The sequence below is a fragment of the Astyanax mexicanus genome, chromosome 2, assembly GCF_023375975.1.
Source record: "Astyanax mexicanus isolate ESR-SI-001 chromosome 2, AstMex3_surface, whole genome shotgun sequence".
NCBI lineage: Eukaryota > Metazoa > Chordata > Actinopteri > Characiformes > Acestrorhamphidae > Astyanax > Astyanax mexicanus.
This window is the reverse complement of record NC_064409.1, coordinates 10,434,497-10,454,956: the sequence shown is the minus strand read 5'-3', so window position 1 is coordinate 10,454,956 and position 20,460 is coordinate 10,434,497. Positions and strand designations below refer to the sequence as shown.

Genomic DNA, 20,460 nt, shown 5'->3' with positions numbered 1-20,460 from the left:
ATCAGCTTCAGTGTGCCACTCAGACAACACTAGATGTCAGTGTTCTCGCTAATGTAGACTACAACCAGCCTTTTCCCTTACATGTTTGAGGAGGTTGTATTATTGTATGGTTTGTTTGTAAGAAAGAGAAAGAGTGTGTGTGAATGTGTGTGTGTGTATTTGGTTGGGGTAGGGGTGTAAATAACATGATGAGGAGTTAATATTCCAGGTTCCCTGCTTAAATTCTTAAAATCTTTAAGGGCCCGTCTTTAAGGGGTTGGGCCTGTTACTGTGCCAAGAACTGATCATGGGGCATCACTTTCATCTTGCTCACATACTATTAATCATTAGCAAAAATCTGCTGAGATGTGATTTCCTCTACCTTAATTTCCTAAGAAGTATCATCTAGAGTATAATTTTTGTTTCCAATGTTCTGCAGAGACTAAAAGTCAGTGCAAATATATAGCACACTCAAACAGTAAGTGCAAGTAATATTTTTTGTTTTTTAGGGTTATTTCTATGAAGACTTGAAAAAAGGGATTTTTTTTTTACATCAAGTGTCATCAGAAAATTATTATAAGGATTTTTAAACTTTTATTACTTTGTTTAATTCTGTAAATTCTGTAAAGGACCCTTTTCTTTTTTTAGAAAGTGCACAAACAATGCAGCTATTATGTTTCATCTATTATCATGACTAAAGAGATATATAAAACTCAATTTTTTAAGAGTAAAATGTACACAGAATAAAACGTACAGGGTTCAGAACATATTTATGTACCACAGAATGTGATAGAGGACAGTTTTTGAAAAGCCCATTCATTTGTCTTATAGGAAAAAAACGCTTAGACACGGAAGCCATACGAGCACTACCTGAGAGCTCTGTCTGTAGTCTGCAGAGTTGCAGCAGCCTCCCCCAGTACCTACTTGGTATAATAACTAGCTAACTCTAGCTGACTCACTGACTAGGTAATTATATAACTCATTAGCTCACTGACTGGGTAACTAGCTAACTTACAAGCTTACTGACATACTTAGCTAACTCACTGACAAGGTAATTAGCTAACTCGTTAGCAAACTGACATGGTAACTAGCTTACTCACTAGCACAGTGACAAGGTCTCTAGCTAACTCATTAGCTCACTGACATGATCACTAGCTAATTTACTGACAAGGTCTCTAGCTAACTCATTAACTCACTGACATGGTAACTAGCTAACTCACTAGCTCACTGGCATGATAACTAGCTAACTCACTAACTCAATGACATGGTCTCTAGCTAACTCACTTGTTTACTGACATGATACTTATCTAACTCACTGACTAGGTAATTAGCTAACTCATTAGCTCACTGACATGGTAACTAGCTAATTCACTAGCACAATGACGTGGTAACTAGCTAACTCACTTGCTCTTTAACATGGCAACTAGCTAACTCACTGACAAAGTCTCTAGCTAACTCACTAGCTCACTGGCATGGTAACTAGCTAACTCACTAACTCAATGACATGGTCTCTAGCTAACTCACTTGTTTACTGACATGGTACTTAGCTAACTCATTGAGTAGGTAATTAGCTAACTCATTAGCTTACTGGCGTGGTAACTAGCTAACTCACTAACTCAATGACATAGTAACTAGCTAACTTACTGACAAGGTCTCTAGCTAATTCACTATCTCACTGACTAGGTAACTATCTATCTCACTGCAAGATAACTCACTGACAATGTAACTAACTACCTAACTCACTGACAAGGTAACTCACTGACAAAGTAACTCAGTAACTCACTGATTAGGTAACTAGCAAACTTTAAGCATAAATATTTAGCACACATCGCTAACGTAAGCTTTTTAATGGAATAAAACACTTACTTAGAGAAGAAATGTTGTATTAAACATAACGTTCGTATGAAATGTCATTGAAAAGTATCTGCTACTGTTGTTATGCACTGGAACCCTTTTGCTCCGCCAGATTTGGATGTTTGGAAGAACGCTTGAAGCTGGCGGGGTGGGCGTGGTCAGTCTCATTCGAGGGTTTAGGGCACCTGTCAGTATAAAATAAGGTGACCAATGGGGATTCAAGTTGAACGCTTTTCTAAGCCCTGCTCACCCGTGAAAACTGTGCTAAAACTTAGAAGCAAAAAATTGCAAAAGTCCAGAGGCAAATATTTTTAACAGCAACATCCACAAAAATCCACAAAAAAATCACATAAAAAAAAGAAAGCTAAGACTGGCAAAATCCAAACTAAAATAATTTTAATATAACTTCAAAAATATATACATTATATATTTAAAATAAATATATTTTTTCTCTTTTTAATTTGCAACACACATTTCCTTTTTGCTTTTCGTAAAATCTTTGGAACAAAATTCACTCCATAAACTACATTCCTACTCAGAAATAAACAGGGCGCCGAGCTTTCCGACAGAACCAATCAAATCTCAAGACGTCTCTGCCGACGTCATGACGTTTTCACGCGCTAGCCAATTGCGGACGACGTCACCCAGGAAATGCTTGGAGTGAGAAAAGAGCGCCTGTATTCAGTTTGAAAAGGAGGTTCACAGCGCTGACAGGTTCGTGTGTTTATTTAATATTAATATAAATACTTAGAAAAGCCCAGAGACCGCTTTTATTAACTGGTTTACATGCAGCAGGTCGGCTCTGCTCTTTCAAAAATAAGCGTGTTATATAAGCGAGTGTGTATGTGAACACTCTGACCAAGAGCGAGCAGTAAACAGACTGTACACAGGGCGGATTTAATAATGCTGGCCTGGTTATTTATCTTTATCTTCTTTTAATAGGAGACATAAACTCAGAATAAAGCTGAAGACTAGAGTCGCTGGCACCCAGTGTGATGATAATCATTGTTTTGTTTTTTTTGTCTTCAACGACTTTCATTCACTGTTGGATGAATCGTTTCTTCTGAGCCGATTCTTTTAGCTAGCTAGGTTAAGTAATCACACGTCCTGTATCAACAAAGGTGTCAAAAGTATTCACATTTATTACTTAGGTAAAAGTATATATACTAACTATAGTTTAAAATACCTCTGTAAAAGTTTAAAAATCGACTCAAGCTTTTTACTCAAGTAAAAGTCTAAAAGTAATGTTACTGCTTTCAAAACTATTTAAAGCAGGGGTTCTGAACTGGTCTCAGCCAGGGACCCACATTTTCTCATGATCATTAAGTTGCGACCCATTTTATAGAAAACAAACCAAACAAATTATTATTTATTAAGAAATAGCCTTCAAAAATCCATCTAAACATACATATAGAGGCACAACGTGATGGGTAAGTGTATCGTTTATTATTTGAATTACATTTTTTAAACGTAGTGCAGTGTACAAAAAAATAAATTTTCATCAATTTTTCCAAGTGTAGTTTTTTTTTGTCTCTGCCCCTCACAATCAGATTTTTCATTTTTTTCATTTTGCAAGTTGGATTATACTATTAGATTCGTCTTACAAGACACAACAATGTACAAATCTAAAAATTGAGAGAAGATTCACTTTTTCATTTTTTTGTATTCTGTTTGCGAAAGGCTAAAATAAAAAAAACTAAGATGTTTCATGTTTCATTCGACTTTAGTGACGTTTGTCACTAGTTGTATGACCATGATGGCCATAATGATCCAAGTCAAATGCAGCATACACTGACTGTTTTGTTTAAGATCCAGTTCAACAGCTAGCTTGCCAGTATAGGCTATGTTTTCTCTTGGACCACCAGCTTTTTAAACACTTTAACCATTAAAAACCAGCTTAGACCATCTAAAACCTGCTATTAGCAAAAGCTGGCCTTGAGCTGGATGTTGTAGCAGGGTATCATCAACTTCATCTTTTACGTAATACAACAGTCTGTGTGATAAGATTTAAAGTAATAATAGAACCACACTGTTAGAAATACAAACAAGGCAGTGTAAACTTTATTGAGTCTTACTTAGTCTAGTGACTGTAAATATGTTTTTTTTTGTCATTGTTTGTGCCTTGTTTTGTGCTTGTATTGTGTAGTAGGTTAAAGTAACACAGACTCACTAAGTGAACAAATTACCAAGGAGATAAATATAGAGAAAGTTACTTATGATTTAAATAAGTCTTTAAATCAGTCATTGGCAGCTGAAGTGCCTTAAGCACCATATAATTTTGGGGGTATTCTGTGTTACTGCCTGTTCTGTAGTCAGCTATGACTATTTGCTTTATTTGGGAAAATGGAACAATTGTATTGTGTGTTGAGCTGTTTTTTGTCTTTTAATGTAGCTAGCTAACGTTATGCTGCTTTTCATACATTGTTATGTATTAGCAATGCTACTAGCTTAGTGCACTCTCATACAGGGCAGCAGTTACAGGTTAATTTGGTTTTATTAATGCTGTTAAATGCCATGCAGTTGGCTATTCCATATATTGATTTGTTTCATAATGGTTCACACTCTTAAACACACTGTTAAACAATGCTTCTGTTTACTTTATGACAATACCTAATGACTATATTATCATAAGAGCCTATAGTAGTCAGGCATCAGCATCTAAGCAGTTTCAACAACAGTCAAATTGCAAAAGCTAGATGATTTATGGGGTGCTTCTGGTTTACAGTGATGCACAGTGGACTTACTGAATTTGATTAATTAATTTGGTTGGTGTTCAACAAATAGTTTGAGGTCTTATTGGTTTTGTGGAATAATATTACATTCTGTTTAACAGATATGCCTTTTAATCATCACTTATTATTTAAATGATTTACATGTTCAGATTTGACTTAATTTAATACATAAATATTTCACATAGTCTTACCAGATAAGTAAAATAGCAGGAGTAAAATTAAACATGCCCTTTAATGTTTTTAGTTTAAGCTGGAAATTGGTCTTTCTGGTGCATCAATAGCTTTTTATATTTGTTGAACTACTGAGCACAGATGTGGCCATGCTGCTCCTGACTTGGTCACTTTATCCATCATGTCATGATTATATTTAGATAAGACCAAGCTGCATAAACATGCAAGTGAAAAGACACCAGAGACTTTTAAAACAGATACAGATTGGTTTTCTCAAGCAACTTCAGGAGTTGATTTTAGAGTCTTTTAGGCCACAGATTATAGCAGTAAATGTGTAAACACATTAATTTCTCCAAGATACAACAACCAAAACTCCTCCCAATACAAAGAAACACCAGTAATTAAGGATGTACAGCGAGCCAACTTGCATATTCCATGCCATAATGTCAAGCACAGCAATCCAATTTTAGTCTGACTAACTGTAGTACCTTTGGTTTCCATGTGTAAAGGCATGTGTCTAAAATCCTATCAATAAAGTTACAATCCAGATATCAGGATATGTTTAGGCTTGCAGGCAAATTAAATTTGCTTCTTAAATCAGATCAGCTGAGAGAACTGTAGACATTTTTACAGGAATTCACAGAAGTGATCCTTACATCACTATTGTCTCAATGAAATCCTTGTGTGTCATGTTGTAACACGGAAATCATGGTTAAAATCCAATTTCATGGGCCAGAGCATCCAGATTGAGATAAATCTGTATAAATCTGATTGTAGTCACATTTCAAACCACCTCCCAATGTGGTTTGGGTCTTATCTGCAATTAATTAAAATGATTTAATGTGGTTCCTGGCTGTCCAGATCCAAAACCAATCTAGTAGTCTGAACATGGCCTGGTCCCCAACTCCCATGCTGCTGGTACAGTCACAGTTTTGCCTGTGCTTTGCATGTGGCCTTGTACCTATCTTGTGGTTAACCAGTAACAGGGCTTGCAGTGTAGTGCTCGCACATTAGCTGGTGTCAGGTTGCCCACTCGTATTCGTGTGGAAATCATTTGTTGCAAAACTTTTGTCCACACAAGCATGTAGCGCAGTCAAGTGATAGGAAAATCGTTCTCTAAATCCTAATTACAGGATCAGAAAGTCATCATTTTTAACTGGAGCGAGAGGAGTTTACCCCTTCTTACGTGTTGTTTTGAATGCTGCCGATTTGCCTACTGTGCACGCTTGATCCCAGCCCTCTTCAGTTGGCTCTTAATTGGCTTCACTGGGCCAAAATTGCTGCTATATCTCTCAAAATTGGATGATTATGTGTGCGAGGGGGAATGATGCAATGTACAGTAAGTTGCTCGTAAAACAGTAGCTTGGTGTTACTTAACGTACACATAGCCAGGGCTTACACTGTGTACTTATCACTTCGGGCTTTTAGCTGCGTTATTTGTGCTGTTTTGCTGCCAGTGCGTCCGTCCAGACATCGGGGTGACTGACACCGCTCACGCAACTCTGTGCCCACTAAATGCGGCCAAACAACAGATTGTTATGGCACGCCGTTAATACACTTTTTCTATCAGTCAAGCTGCCGGTGTAAACTGTTAATGGGCGCTTTGCTGGCAGTCGTCTTGCTGCGGCTCTTAAGAGAAGAGAGAAAGCCTCCCCCTGCTTTGGTGGCACTGATCGAGGTGGCTTGTTTACAGTGTGTTAGAGAGCAGCTGACGCCAGCCTCCCCGGGGACAGCACAAGGGTTAATTGCTGTTAAAGTGGTGGTCTCGTCCCTCTCTCCGGCCCTGATGCTCCATTAGAGCTGACACTAATGAGGCAGTGCAGGGAGGACACCCTAGAGCTGGGGGACCACAGTGCAAGCGGGAGGGAGGGCGAGCGAGGGAAACTGATGGAAGAACTGTGCTTAGCACAGAGAGAGAGCAAGCCAACACTGGGTCATAGATCAAGAGAGTGCTATAACGTTGTGTGTGTGTGTGTGTGTTCAATGTGTGCGTAGTTGTTTTGCCTTAATTGGAGGCTCAGGCGGAGCTTATGGCCTACATATGTTTTGTTTATCACAAATTCACTGGGGGGCAATCTAGCAGGTTACGATGTGCTGCTCAGTTATGGTGTTCTCAAGGGTGGGATCATTTATTTTCTCACAGCATTAACTTACTATATAGTATATGACTGTAAATTTATTCCATCTAATGTGATTGACACAGTTACAATTTGGATGTATCTAGTGCTGGGTATCGAAAATCGATACCAAAAAGGCACCAACCTAAATATCTTGTTAGTACCAAGAACTGAAAGATCTAAAAAAAAAAAAAAATCTTAAAATAACTCTTAAAAACTATTAAAAATATTTGTAGTTTAAGCCGTTAAAGTAATGCTGTTGTTTTTGTTCTTAAAAAAGCATGCTCATCCAAAAGATGGAGCCTCTCATGGTGACAGTATGAGATTAGATTACTCATGTTGGCTGTTAAATAAATCAGTTGTGTGAGAATAACAGAAATTATCGCTTTTTGTATTTTTTGGTTGCAATTTGAAAAAAAGGTGTTAAAAAGGATTGTTTAGGTATCAGTATCAAAGGTACTGTACCGGTATTGGTATCGAAAATCTAAAAACGATACTCAGCCCTAGATGTATATTAAAAAAATTACATAATTACAGTTTAGTTACAAACAATATATTTGATTTTTGAGAACATACAAAATAATAAATAATATGCTCTAATTTTGCTCATCAGGCCTATAAAATCAGAAGATTTACTAAAAGTAATAGTTTGACAAATTTTTTAATAAACTGTTACTGAACTTATCGCATGCCTCAGATGCAGTCAAACACCCAAGATATGCTTGATGTCTGATATGTGCTTCTTTTGTTTATAACAAGCAGTGCTAAGCTAATGTTGCAAACAAGAACGGTAATACTTGGACTAGTCTAATTGCTGTAAATATATGTAAAAAAAAAAAAAAAAAATCAGCTCTAAAATTAAAATGCTTGTCGGTACAATATGCCTTGCCTCTCATGTTTTGAGCTGATAACCAAACATGTCTTAGCAGATTGTCTCCATGTGGGAAACTGTTTCTTTAACCAAAAAAAATGTACCTGTGATTTAATGTACCTTTTAACTATTTTGTTTTATATTATTTATTCATATGAAAGGTAACAACAGGCTCTGCAGAAGGCACCCCCCTCTGGTCAGTCATGAGTTTTGCTCCGAGTCCGTACCTCCCTGCCAGCACACGCAGTGTTCAGGAGCAGCGGGAGCGCTGGGAGAAGAAGAGGAAGCGCGTAGGCCGTGAACTGGTCCAGAGTGAACAGCAGTACTGCGAGCAGCTGGACCTGATCACTACCGTGAGTGTCAGCATTGTCGTTTAATGCATACTTGCCATAGAATTCATGTAGAATAACTGATGCACGTGTAATATGACATGCAATATTTAGAGCAGTGCAGGTCTGCTGCAATCATGTGAGGCTTTAGAACACAAAATTCTATAAAAAATCAGTATATTTTCATTGTCCTACAAAAAAATTATTGGTTGGTCAATTGGATAGTCAATGATATCAAATGATATTTTCCTTTACTTAATCCCTGTCTGGTAACACGCACCTCAATCAGGATACTAAACAATCTATACCTTTTTAATGGCCCTTAGATTTTATTTATATATAAGTCATTCTCAAGCTGTTTTATTGGCCTATAAATCATGAATGATTGATGCAATGTATAGACGAAATGCAAGATCTACATTACGTCGAACCTAATTTTTGCAGAACTCTGACAATATACACTACAAGGTAAATTCATAAATCTGGCCAATTGTAGTGTTAGAAATGATGCAATCAAACTTTATTGCATTGAAAAACAAGATGTTTTTTTAGAATAGTATTGATATTTCGTGAATAAAAAGCTTTGTTTTCAGTTTCTGCTCACTGCCCTCATCTAACACATGAATTTGTTTAAATCCTCCAGCATTAGCAGCTGGCCTGATCTAACGTAATGAAGCATTGATTAGACAGGCCAGGTATCGGATGGCAACTACTAATAATCCTGGGCTTCCGTAAGGAGGTGTTTGGGAATGGTTAAACAAACACTTTGAGCCTGTTTACACCTTGTTTTAGCAGAAGTCTGGATCATATCAGTATTTACTATGGCCGAGTTTCATTTACAATTTATTCTCAGATGCACCCCCATTGTGACCATATGACAATTGATTATAAAGGAGAAATCTGGTGTGAAATGGACTTGGGTTGCAATGAAACATGATAATGAGTACAAAATCTCGTTGAATGGCCAACCTCTGTTTACTCCCAGCATTTCAAAATACAGTGCTTTTAGCCAATGCTCCCAACAGGCTAATTATGCTAATGATTGGGGCATAGTGCTGCCCATTGGGGGAAGAAAAATATATATATATATTTATTTATTTATTATTATTATTTTTATGTATTATTATTATTTATTTATTTATTTTTTACACCCTTAACAAGCTCAAAGTAACTCCACACCTTATTGGTAGAATTCTGAGGGCCTGTTTAAAACGAGGCACTGAGATCTTTGAAAGTTCTCAGGATGCTACTGTCTTAAAATGGGTTTGATAGGCGGACAGATTGCATAATTAATTATGTGGAAATGCCAGCTTGTGTTAAAAAAATATCTCTATAAAATTGATGCATTTTTACAGAATTAATTTTGTAATCTGTTCCCCTATCTTACCTTTTTGTTCATGCTCATCAGTCGACTAATCGTGACTTATCAGAGAGCTACCGCTACTCTGAGAACTTCATGTAGTTCAGAAATGGTAACACAAGGTTTTCTCCTACAGGATTAATGTAAACATTTATGTGAAGAAAAAAACAAAAGCAAATCTCTGAGCTAAAGTACATTTAATATAAATTCATAACATTCATATTGTAAGACTCTGAGCATCCTCTGTTTGATTAAAGTGAAATGTATCATTAATCTATTCTTTATTTTTAGCTCATTCTAATCTGTTATTGTCTGTGACAGTGTTCGTATTATTCAGGCCGTAAAGTGTTCATGTTGTGTAAAGTGTGTGTGTGTGTGTCTGTGTGTATTTCACACTAGCTACTTGTCAGTCTAATTAGGCCATATGAGAGCAGAGACACACTCGTCTCAGACTGAAAGTCTTCCTGAAGTTTCTATTTTACTCTTGAGCAATTCCCGCCACCATCGCACCGTTTCCACTCTGCGCTTTATTACTCACTGAAGGCCTTAAGCGCATTCAATTTGCTCAGCTCATTTTATTACTAAATGACCTAAGAGCACTGCAGCTGTTTCTGTATTTGGAGTCACATTGTGTGGCCTCACCAGACACGTTGCCTCTGTCTGGTTGAGGTTCACCTGCACACAAAAACACTGTGCGCCATAATGAGGAGCGTTTGAACCTACAGAGCTAACACTGTGAACCGCTGCCTTATTCCTATTGTTTTGCAGCGTCCTACGTTCGTTAAGTGGCTGGTTATTAAAACCCACACACTTTTCTTTCTTTCTTTTTTTTGTTATGAGAATCTGCATATTCTCCTTCATGTTTTCTTCTGCCCTCAGGTCATGTGGAATTAGCTGTGCGCCTAACCTGTTAACAGTAATTGAGATGCCACTGATGTAAAAATGCTTTCCTCTTTGTCTCAAGGGTGCGTCGTGTGTAAGGTGACACTCGGCAAGATGGAGAGTTACGAACGAGTGGCGGCGAAAGATTTAATTTTCTCCTCCTTCCTTCCCCCCCCTCTCTTCTCTAGTACTTTGTGGAGATTCTGAAGGCCAAAGGAACCCTGAGGCAGGACATTAGAGAGAGCATCTTCAGTTCAATTAAATCCATTCATTTAGTAAACCAGTAAGTATCCTTTCAATAATTAACTGGATATTGCTGCTCTGGGGAGGGGAAGGCGGTGTGCGTGATACCGCTTAAAGAGGACGAGAGGGATGGGAGTATTAATTGGGGTCTGACACAAGAATGAACTTTGGGAACTTGGTGGCTGCCTGGTGGGTCTTATCTTGTTCTTCTCTCAAGTGGGATCAGGAATCAATGAGGGTCCTGCATTTAGGCTTATGGCTGGACTTTCTCCTAAGAGCACCACTACTCCTGCTATCGCCACCACTTTCTTTCTTTTGAATACGGGCACTCATCTCTTCTGATTACAGCGGGTTTGTGTAAATGCTGAGCTTCTGAATTGAAATGCATGCATTTTTAACGATGTGCCGTTCCTTCACAGCCCCTTCCTCAAACAAGCCTCCTGTAGCAGGTTGCTAGGCTTCAGAAAACAGCTTGTTTGGTACAAGGCTTGCTTGCTATTTTTAATAGGGCGGGCAGCTCTCAGTACTAATTTATGAAGCCCAGTTGTGACTCTTGTGCAGGCCTTCTGGATACCCTGCTTGAGGGAGCTTTGCTTCATGACAGCCGACACAAACAAAAAGGCGAGAGAAAAGAGCAGGAGAAGATGAAATAACGCAACAGGAGGGGAAAAAAAAACAGGCTTGAAGTCCAGTCGCAGCATTGATCTTCCAGCGTGGGCAGAACAAACTAACACCAAATTAACTCAACAAGTGTCAAGAAGTCCAATGCCGTTAACGGTGGATTTTCTTCGAGTGCTCTGTACAGCTCGACCTATCCGTGACGTGGAGTTCTCTCTCGGCACATCACGCGTTTTTGATTAACTAGCTTTAGCGCGTCTGAAAGAAACGCGCAAGCAAGACGAATACCTCTCCTAATGTCTGATAGCCAGCAAACAAACACGCCTCCAGGTTGTGTTTGTTATTTTCATTTTTTTAATAAGAAGGAGAAAAAATCTTTCATGAAGACCTTTAGGGCTGCTCTGGTGGGATTCCCACTGCTGGATTCCTGACCAGCATCTGATATTTAACAACACGGTCGATGTTGATGTATTTGTGTTACGTGTTGGACACACATTTTTTTCGGCAGCAATCCAGTAACAGGATTTCATCAGCGTCCTGCCCAAATTGGCGCCAGATCTAACGTGATTGGACGGCGCGGTGCTGCATCCTGACTGCGTACATTTCCAGCCTTCCGAGCAACGGGCGGAGAGGAGGCAGTGACAGCCTGCGAGGGCTTCATTCCCGGCCTTGTTGATTGAGAATTATATTTACAGTCTGAATAATGAATCACTAGGGGTCCCCAAGGCTCCCATCAGTGCCAGACTGACGGGCCACTCCAGCTGCAGTGGCTGAATGAAGATGGAGGGCTGAATTTCAGAGGCTGATGTATTGGATAAATTGGTACTCAGTTACCATATATCATCATTAGAATCGGTTATTGAATCGCCGGGTGAGCCGTAATGGCAGCTTCTCAATTTAGATCCCTGAACAGACAGTAGTGGTTGACTGATTAAAATGAATAGAGTGCTCCCATACTCCTAACCCTCAGTTATTAGGTAGCCTTTTTAGACGTGCGTGCCTACACTTTGTGTTGGAGGTTTGATGTTTTAGTAAAATTGTTTTTTTCCTTGATTATTGTCAAAAAAAAGAAAACTTGAATGTGGTGCAATTTCTCATTGTGCTGTTTTTTGAATGGCAGTGATGATATTCAATAAAACTGCCCACAGATTGAAGAATCTCAGAGTACCTGGATCAGTTAATCAGCTGCACAATGATTATTTGTTTAGTGAGATTAAACATGCTTAGTTTGTAAATAATATGGAGTCTTGAGGGAATGAATGCTGCCAAGTTGGTAAGTTCACCTTATTGTAGTGTCTCACACTTTTTAAAATAAAGGTGCTATGAAAGGTTCTTTGCTATGAAAGGTTCTTGGAAAACCACTTTTGGTTCATTCAGTAATTTAGTATCGACCAAAAATGGTTTAATTTCTTGCTATGGGTGATTCAGTAATTATAAAATGTTTCAGTAACTACTTTAAATGATTCAGTAACTGCTAAAATTGATTCAGTAACTAATATAAAAGATCCAGTAACTACTATAAATGATTAAGTGATGCCTATAAAGAATCCAGTAACTGCTAGAAATTACTTAGGAACTGCTATGAATGATTTAGTAACTGCTATGAATGATTCATTAGCAGTTAACAGTTAAACTACTATAGTAACTACTACAAGTGATTTAATCACTGCCTCGAACGATCTATTAACTGTTATGAGCTACTATAGTTACTACTATGATTGCTTTAGTAACGTCTATGAATGATGCATTAACTGCTATGAATGGTTCAGTAACTGTTATGAACTACTGTAGTTACTTTTATAAATAATTTAATCACTGCCTTGAACGATCCATTAAATGTTATGAGCTACTATAGTAACTGCTATGATTGATTGATGCATTAACTGCTATAAGCAATTCAGTAATTACTGTAAATTATTCAATATTATATATGATTCAGTATTTGTTGTTGATTCGGTCACGACTTAAAAAAAAGTGAAAAGACACTAATATGTAGAGTGTCTTGCCATCAGCAGCCAGAGTCTGAGAGAGCACAATTGGCCTTGCTTTTCCTGTGTGAATAGAAAGAGCAAGGCCAATTGCTCTCTCAGAGACATCTCTTTCAGTGTAATATTGTGCAGCATCTGTTTGCTGAAGTATTGAATCTGCGGAGCCACACTTTCCTCAAAGAGTGTTTTATTTGGAAAAGAGGACTTTACATGTGTCGGAGGATAAAGGCAGGTGCTAGCCTGTATTCTCCTGTTTGGGGTCATTGCTACTGATGAGGGGAGTTTATTTGCACAGGGATTGGGTAATTAGCCTTCTACATCGGGGGAGAAAATAGAGTAAAATTAGAAATAAAATGTAAGAAACAACAAAAGAGAAGTATGGGACCACATACAGCCTTCATCTCTGTATCTATCTCTACAATAGTTCTTTAAGGATCCAACATGGTATCTCCTGAGGTATCACTCACAGAACCTTTTGTAGAACCTTCATTTTTAGAAGTGCATTGTTAGTGGAAATGATGTGTGCAGTGGCCTCCGAGGGAAAAAGAAGTATGATCATAACAAATGCAGAAAACCTGCTGTCTGTCTGCTAAGTTGAGGCTAAAAGTGCTTCTATGCAAATAACGAGATTCAGGATTTTGATGTTTTCTGATTTTTGTTTGTACACTTCTGATACTCCTGGGCAGAGGAAGATTTAATAAATTCCCGATTCACTAAACGTTGCAGAACAAAATAAACAAGAGGGAGGGGGAAAGAAACCTGATATACTGATCCACCGGTGCCATTCATCATTGTTATAGCTGTTTATCCAATGAGGGGATCAGGCGATGGTAGGAGCATTCCAATTATCCCAGCCTGCACTCTAACAAACCATGATAACCAACTTGAAAGTGCTGTCACTTTGTTGGGTAGGACAAAATCAAAAACACATTTGAAAGATAAATATTCCGTACGAGTGCCACTGTTATTTTTATTTTTTCCCTCCTTTTTAATGAGAGTAAATGCGGTGTGGAAATAGATCAAATAATATCCCATAAGAAGGAAGTCGTTCCTTGTCACCAGCAGAGGGAAGGAAAGGCATGCTGCTCTCTGCACTGATTGGGCTTCTAAAATGTGCCGTTTTCTCCTCTGTGGCTTTCTCTTTGCTTGTGTTTGCATTGTGCTAACTACCCAGCGACAATAATTAGTATTCCTCTGTTCCAGCTCTCCGCAAATGAAGCCACATAGGCCCCCATTGTTTAGCGGAGTCTGTGCCCACCCCAGATGTCGCAACTGCTAAGAATTAGTGTGGATTAAAGTGACGCAGGAGGAATGCTAATGTTATCTTTGTCGTCTTCCTGACGGCCGGAGAATTTAATTGCCCTAAAAAAAAAAAAGAGCATAAAAAATGTAATTCGTAATTTCATATTTATTATAATAGCCTCTGGCTGTGAGAGGGGGGGTGAAGAAAAAAAAACGGAAGCACTGTTTTTCCCGCCCTTTGCCCTTGTTAGAACTCTCTCGGCTGCTCCAGCATCTCCTGATTACGAACAGAGGCTACCTTGGCTTGCAACTTCATTAAAATCTATTTAAATCAACTTCAACCGCAAAGTGCTCTTTCTTCCAGCATGTAAGAATGTTAAGTCTCAGGGAACATCATTAGAGAGTGTGTCTCTGTATGTGTGTGTGTGTGTCTGCGCACGCTACCTTTCTCCAAGTTTGGATAATAAGCTACCTCACAAGTGTCAACACCCTCACCCTTGAATTCCGTTGCTGTTGCTGTAATATGCGTGACAGCCAGGGCGTCTGTGCCTGCATTCCACTTGAGCACGTTTTGTTCCCCAGATTTGCAGTGAGAGCTTTCACTGTAGAAAGTGCCACGCTGCTGCCCTTGGGCGCTAGCCCCACTGCCTTGGTCTCAAACAACTGTCATCCCACAGGGAAAGGCCTTAGATGACACCACACAGAGCAAATGGCAACCGTTTATCTTTGCGGGAACACCTCTACCTCTGAACTTTAGCCTCTCATTATTTTCCGCAAAGAGCCTCCATTCCCGAAATAGCGGCGCGCTTAGCGTTTCATAACTGATTGGGAGGAGGTGTGAAGCTGCCATGGCGGAGCTATATTTACCAACATCATTTATGTGCCCCTGTGTTAAATGTGAGGAATATTTCTAGCTTTGTTAATGTACAAGGCGAACCTTGTTTTTGTGTGCGTGTATGTTGAGCTAACTAACGGGGTCTTTGTTCTCCACCTAGGACACTATTGACTCATTTGGAAGTGGGGAACTTTGGTCTTGGTTTTGAAGAGTTTTGCCCTCACCTCCATTTCTACTCTACCTACGTTGACAACGTTCAAACTGCAAAGAAGGTCCTGATGGTAAGTTTGGAACAACTATTTAAATTGTTATTGATCTGGTGTTCTTTCCTCATTTATAAGGTGGGAGGCCATTGTTGATAAGGTGGCCATATTATCTATGTACTGCTGAGGGAAATCCTGCAGAAGCAAAAAAAAAAAAAAAGATGATTTGCTAAAGCAAACTAAAGATGACAGGAACTGTTGTTTGGATAACTTGTAATCTGTTATTGTCATTCTGCTTGTCTGTAATTGTCATTAATCTTAACAGCATTTATCATTGGTGCCTCCAACTTCTTACAAGCATATTTAAACCTCATACTATACTGTTTATGGTTTAAGTGCGTAAACCTTAACAGTTCTGAAGCTAACCTACAAATCTGGGTATTTCTTGGGTACAGGATTTCTTTAGATTTTAACTGACAGTCTCCACATCTATTAAAGCAATATATTACAAATGTATTACAGCTGCAGGCTATAACACTGATTAGAAAAACAAAAACATGGTTCATCTCAAATAAAGACATAAACATGAAACAAACCAATGTCTGACAATTTCCGAAAATAAATCAAAAAGGAGATTACAAATAATTTTAGTTACAAAAAGACCATAATCTGTTTCTGCTGCCCTGCCTGGGTGTCTGAATACCAGCATGCCTAATCCAAAACAACATATAAATATAACATTAATGTTGGCTATAAAAAAACAGCACAATGCACAGAGTTGTCACAGTGGTTGTATTATGTACTTATGCCACAATGCATGCTGGGAGGTGTAGTTCCGGAACACAGTAAAAGAAAACTTAACTCTAGTTTACCTTTCATTGGCAATTTATATGAACGCCAGACCACGCTATATTTTTTCTTTTACAATGTTTTCTATGTCATATTAGGCATTTGTCAGGCCATCATTTTGTGCCATGTCTTGAACAGTAGTATGGCAACACTTCACATTTGATGCCAACCAATCATAATTCACGTCTGTGTCAGAGTTTATTGCTCATTGTGCAGGAGGGTCAAGAAACTGTCAATCATGGCTACAGAAGAGCTGTGTGTGATACTGATGGTTTTGTGTTCAAAAAGGAGAGATAGGATTAATAAAAAACCTGGATATCATGAAAAGAATAGTGTTATCTTGAGGTACCATAAACATTTTTTTATGTTATTTAATCAGTAGAGATATTGGTGCCACAGCCCTACAGACATTGCCTCAGATTCTTTGTTTCATCCTTTTTCTTCTCAAGGTGTTAACATATGTGCACCAGAGAGCACTCTTCCCTTCTGTTGGTCAGTGTCACAGAAAAAGCTTAGTATGTGCCAAACTATCCAAAAGTTCTGACGCACTAAACTTTTTGTTGGGTCTGAGACATCAAATCACTGTTCTTTGATTGTGTCACACCACACAGCCTGTTCCTTGTTCCTGCCACTCATATTCGGCCCCGATGCTGGAAATTTATCGGCTCCAAAAAATATGTCAAGATTTGTCTGAAATCACGTAGTGCGATCCGGTCATTATACTGAGCCTGGTGATTTTCCCACATGCAGCTTTGGGGCTAAATTCTGTCCATCAACCGTACCCGCTCTGACTTAGCATACGGTTTGGTCTTTGATTAGGAATCTGGATAGAGGTCATCTCCTTGAGGTCATGCCTGTCAGTAAGAATTCATGAATATGTATTCATTATAGATCTATGGTAATGGGGAGGGATTGACGCTGTATCATTCTCCAGCTCTAATTAGTCCAAACCCATTAAGCTATTGTGTTCCATCACACGTTTTTCGCTTCTTTCCTTTCTTCTAATTTTCCTCATATTGCACAATACTGTTGTGTAAGTTTGGAGGGTTGAAGAAAAGAGAAGTCATTGTTGGGTCAGTAACTCAAAGATCGCCACTCAAAATGATTGACGTTTGGAGCAGTTAAAAAAAATGGAGTCACCTACCTGATTAAGGCTAGTGGATGACACCCTGTGCAAACAGATCTCTCTCAGGCAAAGCCCAGCGGTACCATTAAGTCCAGCACTCCCGTCTCATTAGGCCTGACTTAAGTGGGCAGCCTCCGTCAATTGGCCCCAAAAAAGTGCAATAGGGAATCTCTGTCTCTCTCTGTGCTAATTAGCTCCTCCTTCAGCAAGGCACCTGTACCCCCGTGTATGGATGACTGATTCCTTGTTAGACCAAATCAGGTAGTGGTTAAAGAATTATCACTGTGCTATGCTAATGCTAACTTCAACATTCAGCACGAATGGATGAGCAGCGCTCCAAATAGGCCCGGAATCAAATTAAATGTGTTATACTGGGAGTGGGTGGGTGGTTTAGACTGAACGTATATTAGTGAGAGGGATGTTCGCAGTGTTCTCCTCGGCTCTCGGCTTCTCCACAGCGTGCCCTGCCGTGGAGCCGAGGCGTTGCTAACATCTGCTCTTATTTATCTGTGGGAAGCCTGGAGCTTCGCAGATATTAATGTCTTAATTAAGAGGAGGGATATGTCCGCGCCAAATTGACTGATTCTCATTGATTTGGGACTGAGCTGTGTAAGTTAGCATTGATTCCCCCGCCAGGCCTACATGGCAGTAATTGCAGGAACACAGAGCGGCATGTTTGCCCTGACGCATGACTCAGACACAGGCAATCTGTCCCTCTGGATCTTCACCGTGTCACCGCCTGCCTGGCTTGCTGCGTTTGCTGAGGAAGTAAAGGCTCTCTTGCAGAGAGACCAGGAGCAGTGCTTATTTTTATTAAAAGCAGGAGCCTATTAGCGGGTTGCTAACAGTCTGGATGGGAATTAGGTGGGTTAATAATTCATTTACTCCGAGGCCTCAGAGTAGCCCTTGTCTTTCTGACAAGCGCTCTTGCTGTAGACTGAAATAGCTGTATTCCATTCCTGTCTTTCTAATGGCCTGTTTATACTAACTGTCAATAAGGTTTGAAGACTTCTTTTACTGCAGAATATTGTCAAGTTTCTGCTTAGTGCAGTGATGACTGATGAGGACAGTTTGGGCCTGTATGGACTAAAGATCAGTTGTCACCAAGGACCCATATAATGATAAACCAATTTATTTAATTGCAATAAAAGGATGTCCTAAAAATTTTTGTGAGCCATTTACTCTCCAGTCCATATACGGTATCTGAACTGGCCTTTTTTGAATGAGGGCTTTTCGTCTACCTAGAATTTCACACAGTAGAGGATTATCACAATTATCAATATGTGCATACATTATTTATTTTACTGTTTATTTTTATTTGTGATTAAGTCAAGACTAGGGCTGGATAACACGATACAACACTAGCTTGCATAGACAGCTATGAAATAGTGGTATAGCTGCGATGCTACCAGCTGGACTCACCCAGGTTAAAGCTGTTGTGCTAACAGACACTGCAGCCTGCCTTGGAGTAAGTTAGCTGTGATGTTAACTATTTTTCTGAACACTATGGCCTAATTATTGCTGATGGTTTATGCATTGCACTGTTTAGAGGGTGTAGATAGTGTCCCTGTTTTGTTCTGATATGTGCATCATGTCTGTTATGTGCATCAGCAGTGATTGGGACGGTTAGCCGCGATGCTAACAGCTGGCCTCAGCAGACTTGTAGTAGATTAGCTGTGGTGCTAACTGTTATTAAAACATTTTATATGCTATATACATACTATATGTATATTGCTATCAAATTATTGTTCATTTTTTGTACAAAGTTAAAGTAGTCATATTGTACCAAAAGCTCTATAATCAGTATGGTGGTATCAGCATTGCAACAAACACTAACTTCCTCCACCCCAAATCACAGATTCATCACGTAACATCGCCAGTATGGCTGTGATTTAGTGTCTGATGGCATCTTACAGGAACACCCCAGCTGCCTCGGCCATAAAAGCCAGCAGAGCAGGTGTGTGTGGTCAGCTTGGCACCCATTACCCCGCTCAGGGCGCGTGCCATTTGAAGATGATGACTTGTTAAGTATGCTGTATGTATACTGTTGTGAAAGATACGAGCAAATTCAACCCTGGACTAAATCAAACTCTGTAGACCACAGACACGAGTTTGAACTTCGACGAATGGGAAGGTGACTATGCCTTGCCTACTGATGCATGCTGACAGATGAGTGTACATGCATATTTAATGACTGAAGCAGACGTGCTCAGTCCACCTGCCACCTTAAGTGATGCCAGGATGATGATGAACATGTTTCTCACACACTAACAGCTCCACCTGAGTGTCTCAAGGAAACCAATGTAGATGAATAGATGCTGCGGACAGAATGCCTGATCTGTTTCGCACTACTTCTACTACTTCTTTGTTGGATTTTAGGCGGCTTATAAGGCAGGTTAATATTTTTGGATTTTTAATCTTTTAGACTCCCACTCAATTCTAGAATTTGGTATTCCTGACCATTTTAGTGGCTTATTTATCACTTGTATATCATAATATCATAAAGAAAATGACTCTTTGCTTAGTTAATAAATAATGGATTTGATATTAGGCTATAAGAAGTGTGGTGTAATGTTTGTATAAGGTTATCTGAGGTAGGTGCGTGCCATGTCACACCCCTGAATTATCCCATAATCCCTAATTATCACATCAGGGTACTATTTTGTTTTAGCTGTTTTTAGCAAAATCACACTGTTCTCGTTTCCTATTATATATCTCCTAGAGACAGATTATATCTGTCCAGAATCATTTATTTTATTTTAATCCTGGTTAAATGGAAATATATGGAGTGCAATATTAGTATTATGACATTCTGGATCCTTGGCTTCTGTTAAAAATCTGATACAATTCTTGTATTTTTTAAATATCTCAGTTTGGGGTGTGCCATCATATTGTATGCAATAATACAATTAATTTTTCATTTTGTTGCATTAGTGTATTCTTGAAATATATATATATTTTTAATTCAGTGTTTTGTCATATTACCCACCCCAAATCTGAGGGGTCAACCCTTTTTATAACTGACAACTGAATAAGGCCCAAGTTCATAAAATTAGTAATT

The 20,460-nt window shown here is 38.9% G+C and overlaps 1 protein-coding gene across 1 annotated transcript in view; it reads left to right on the top strand.

The window, feature by feature from the left end:
* Positions 1-2,478: 2,478 nt before the first annotated feature.
* Positions 2,479-20,460, top strand: part of arhgef39 (Rho guanine nucleotide exchange factor (GEF) 39) — a 59,265-nt gene continuing 41,283 nt past the window's right edge. The window contains exons 1-4 of the mRNA XM_022671218.2: positions 2,479-2,547; positions 7,886-8,077; positions 10,484-10,578; positions 15,382-15,502. Coding sequence (XP_022526939.2) covers positions 7,928-8,077; positions 10,484-10,578; positions 15,382-15,502 — 366 coding nt within the window. The 5' untranslated portion in view covers positions 2,479-2,547; positions 7,886-7,927. The remainder of the gene's footprint in view (positions 2,548-7,885; positions 8,078-10,483; positions 10,579-15,381; positions 15,503-20,460) is intronic.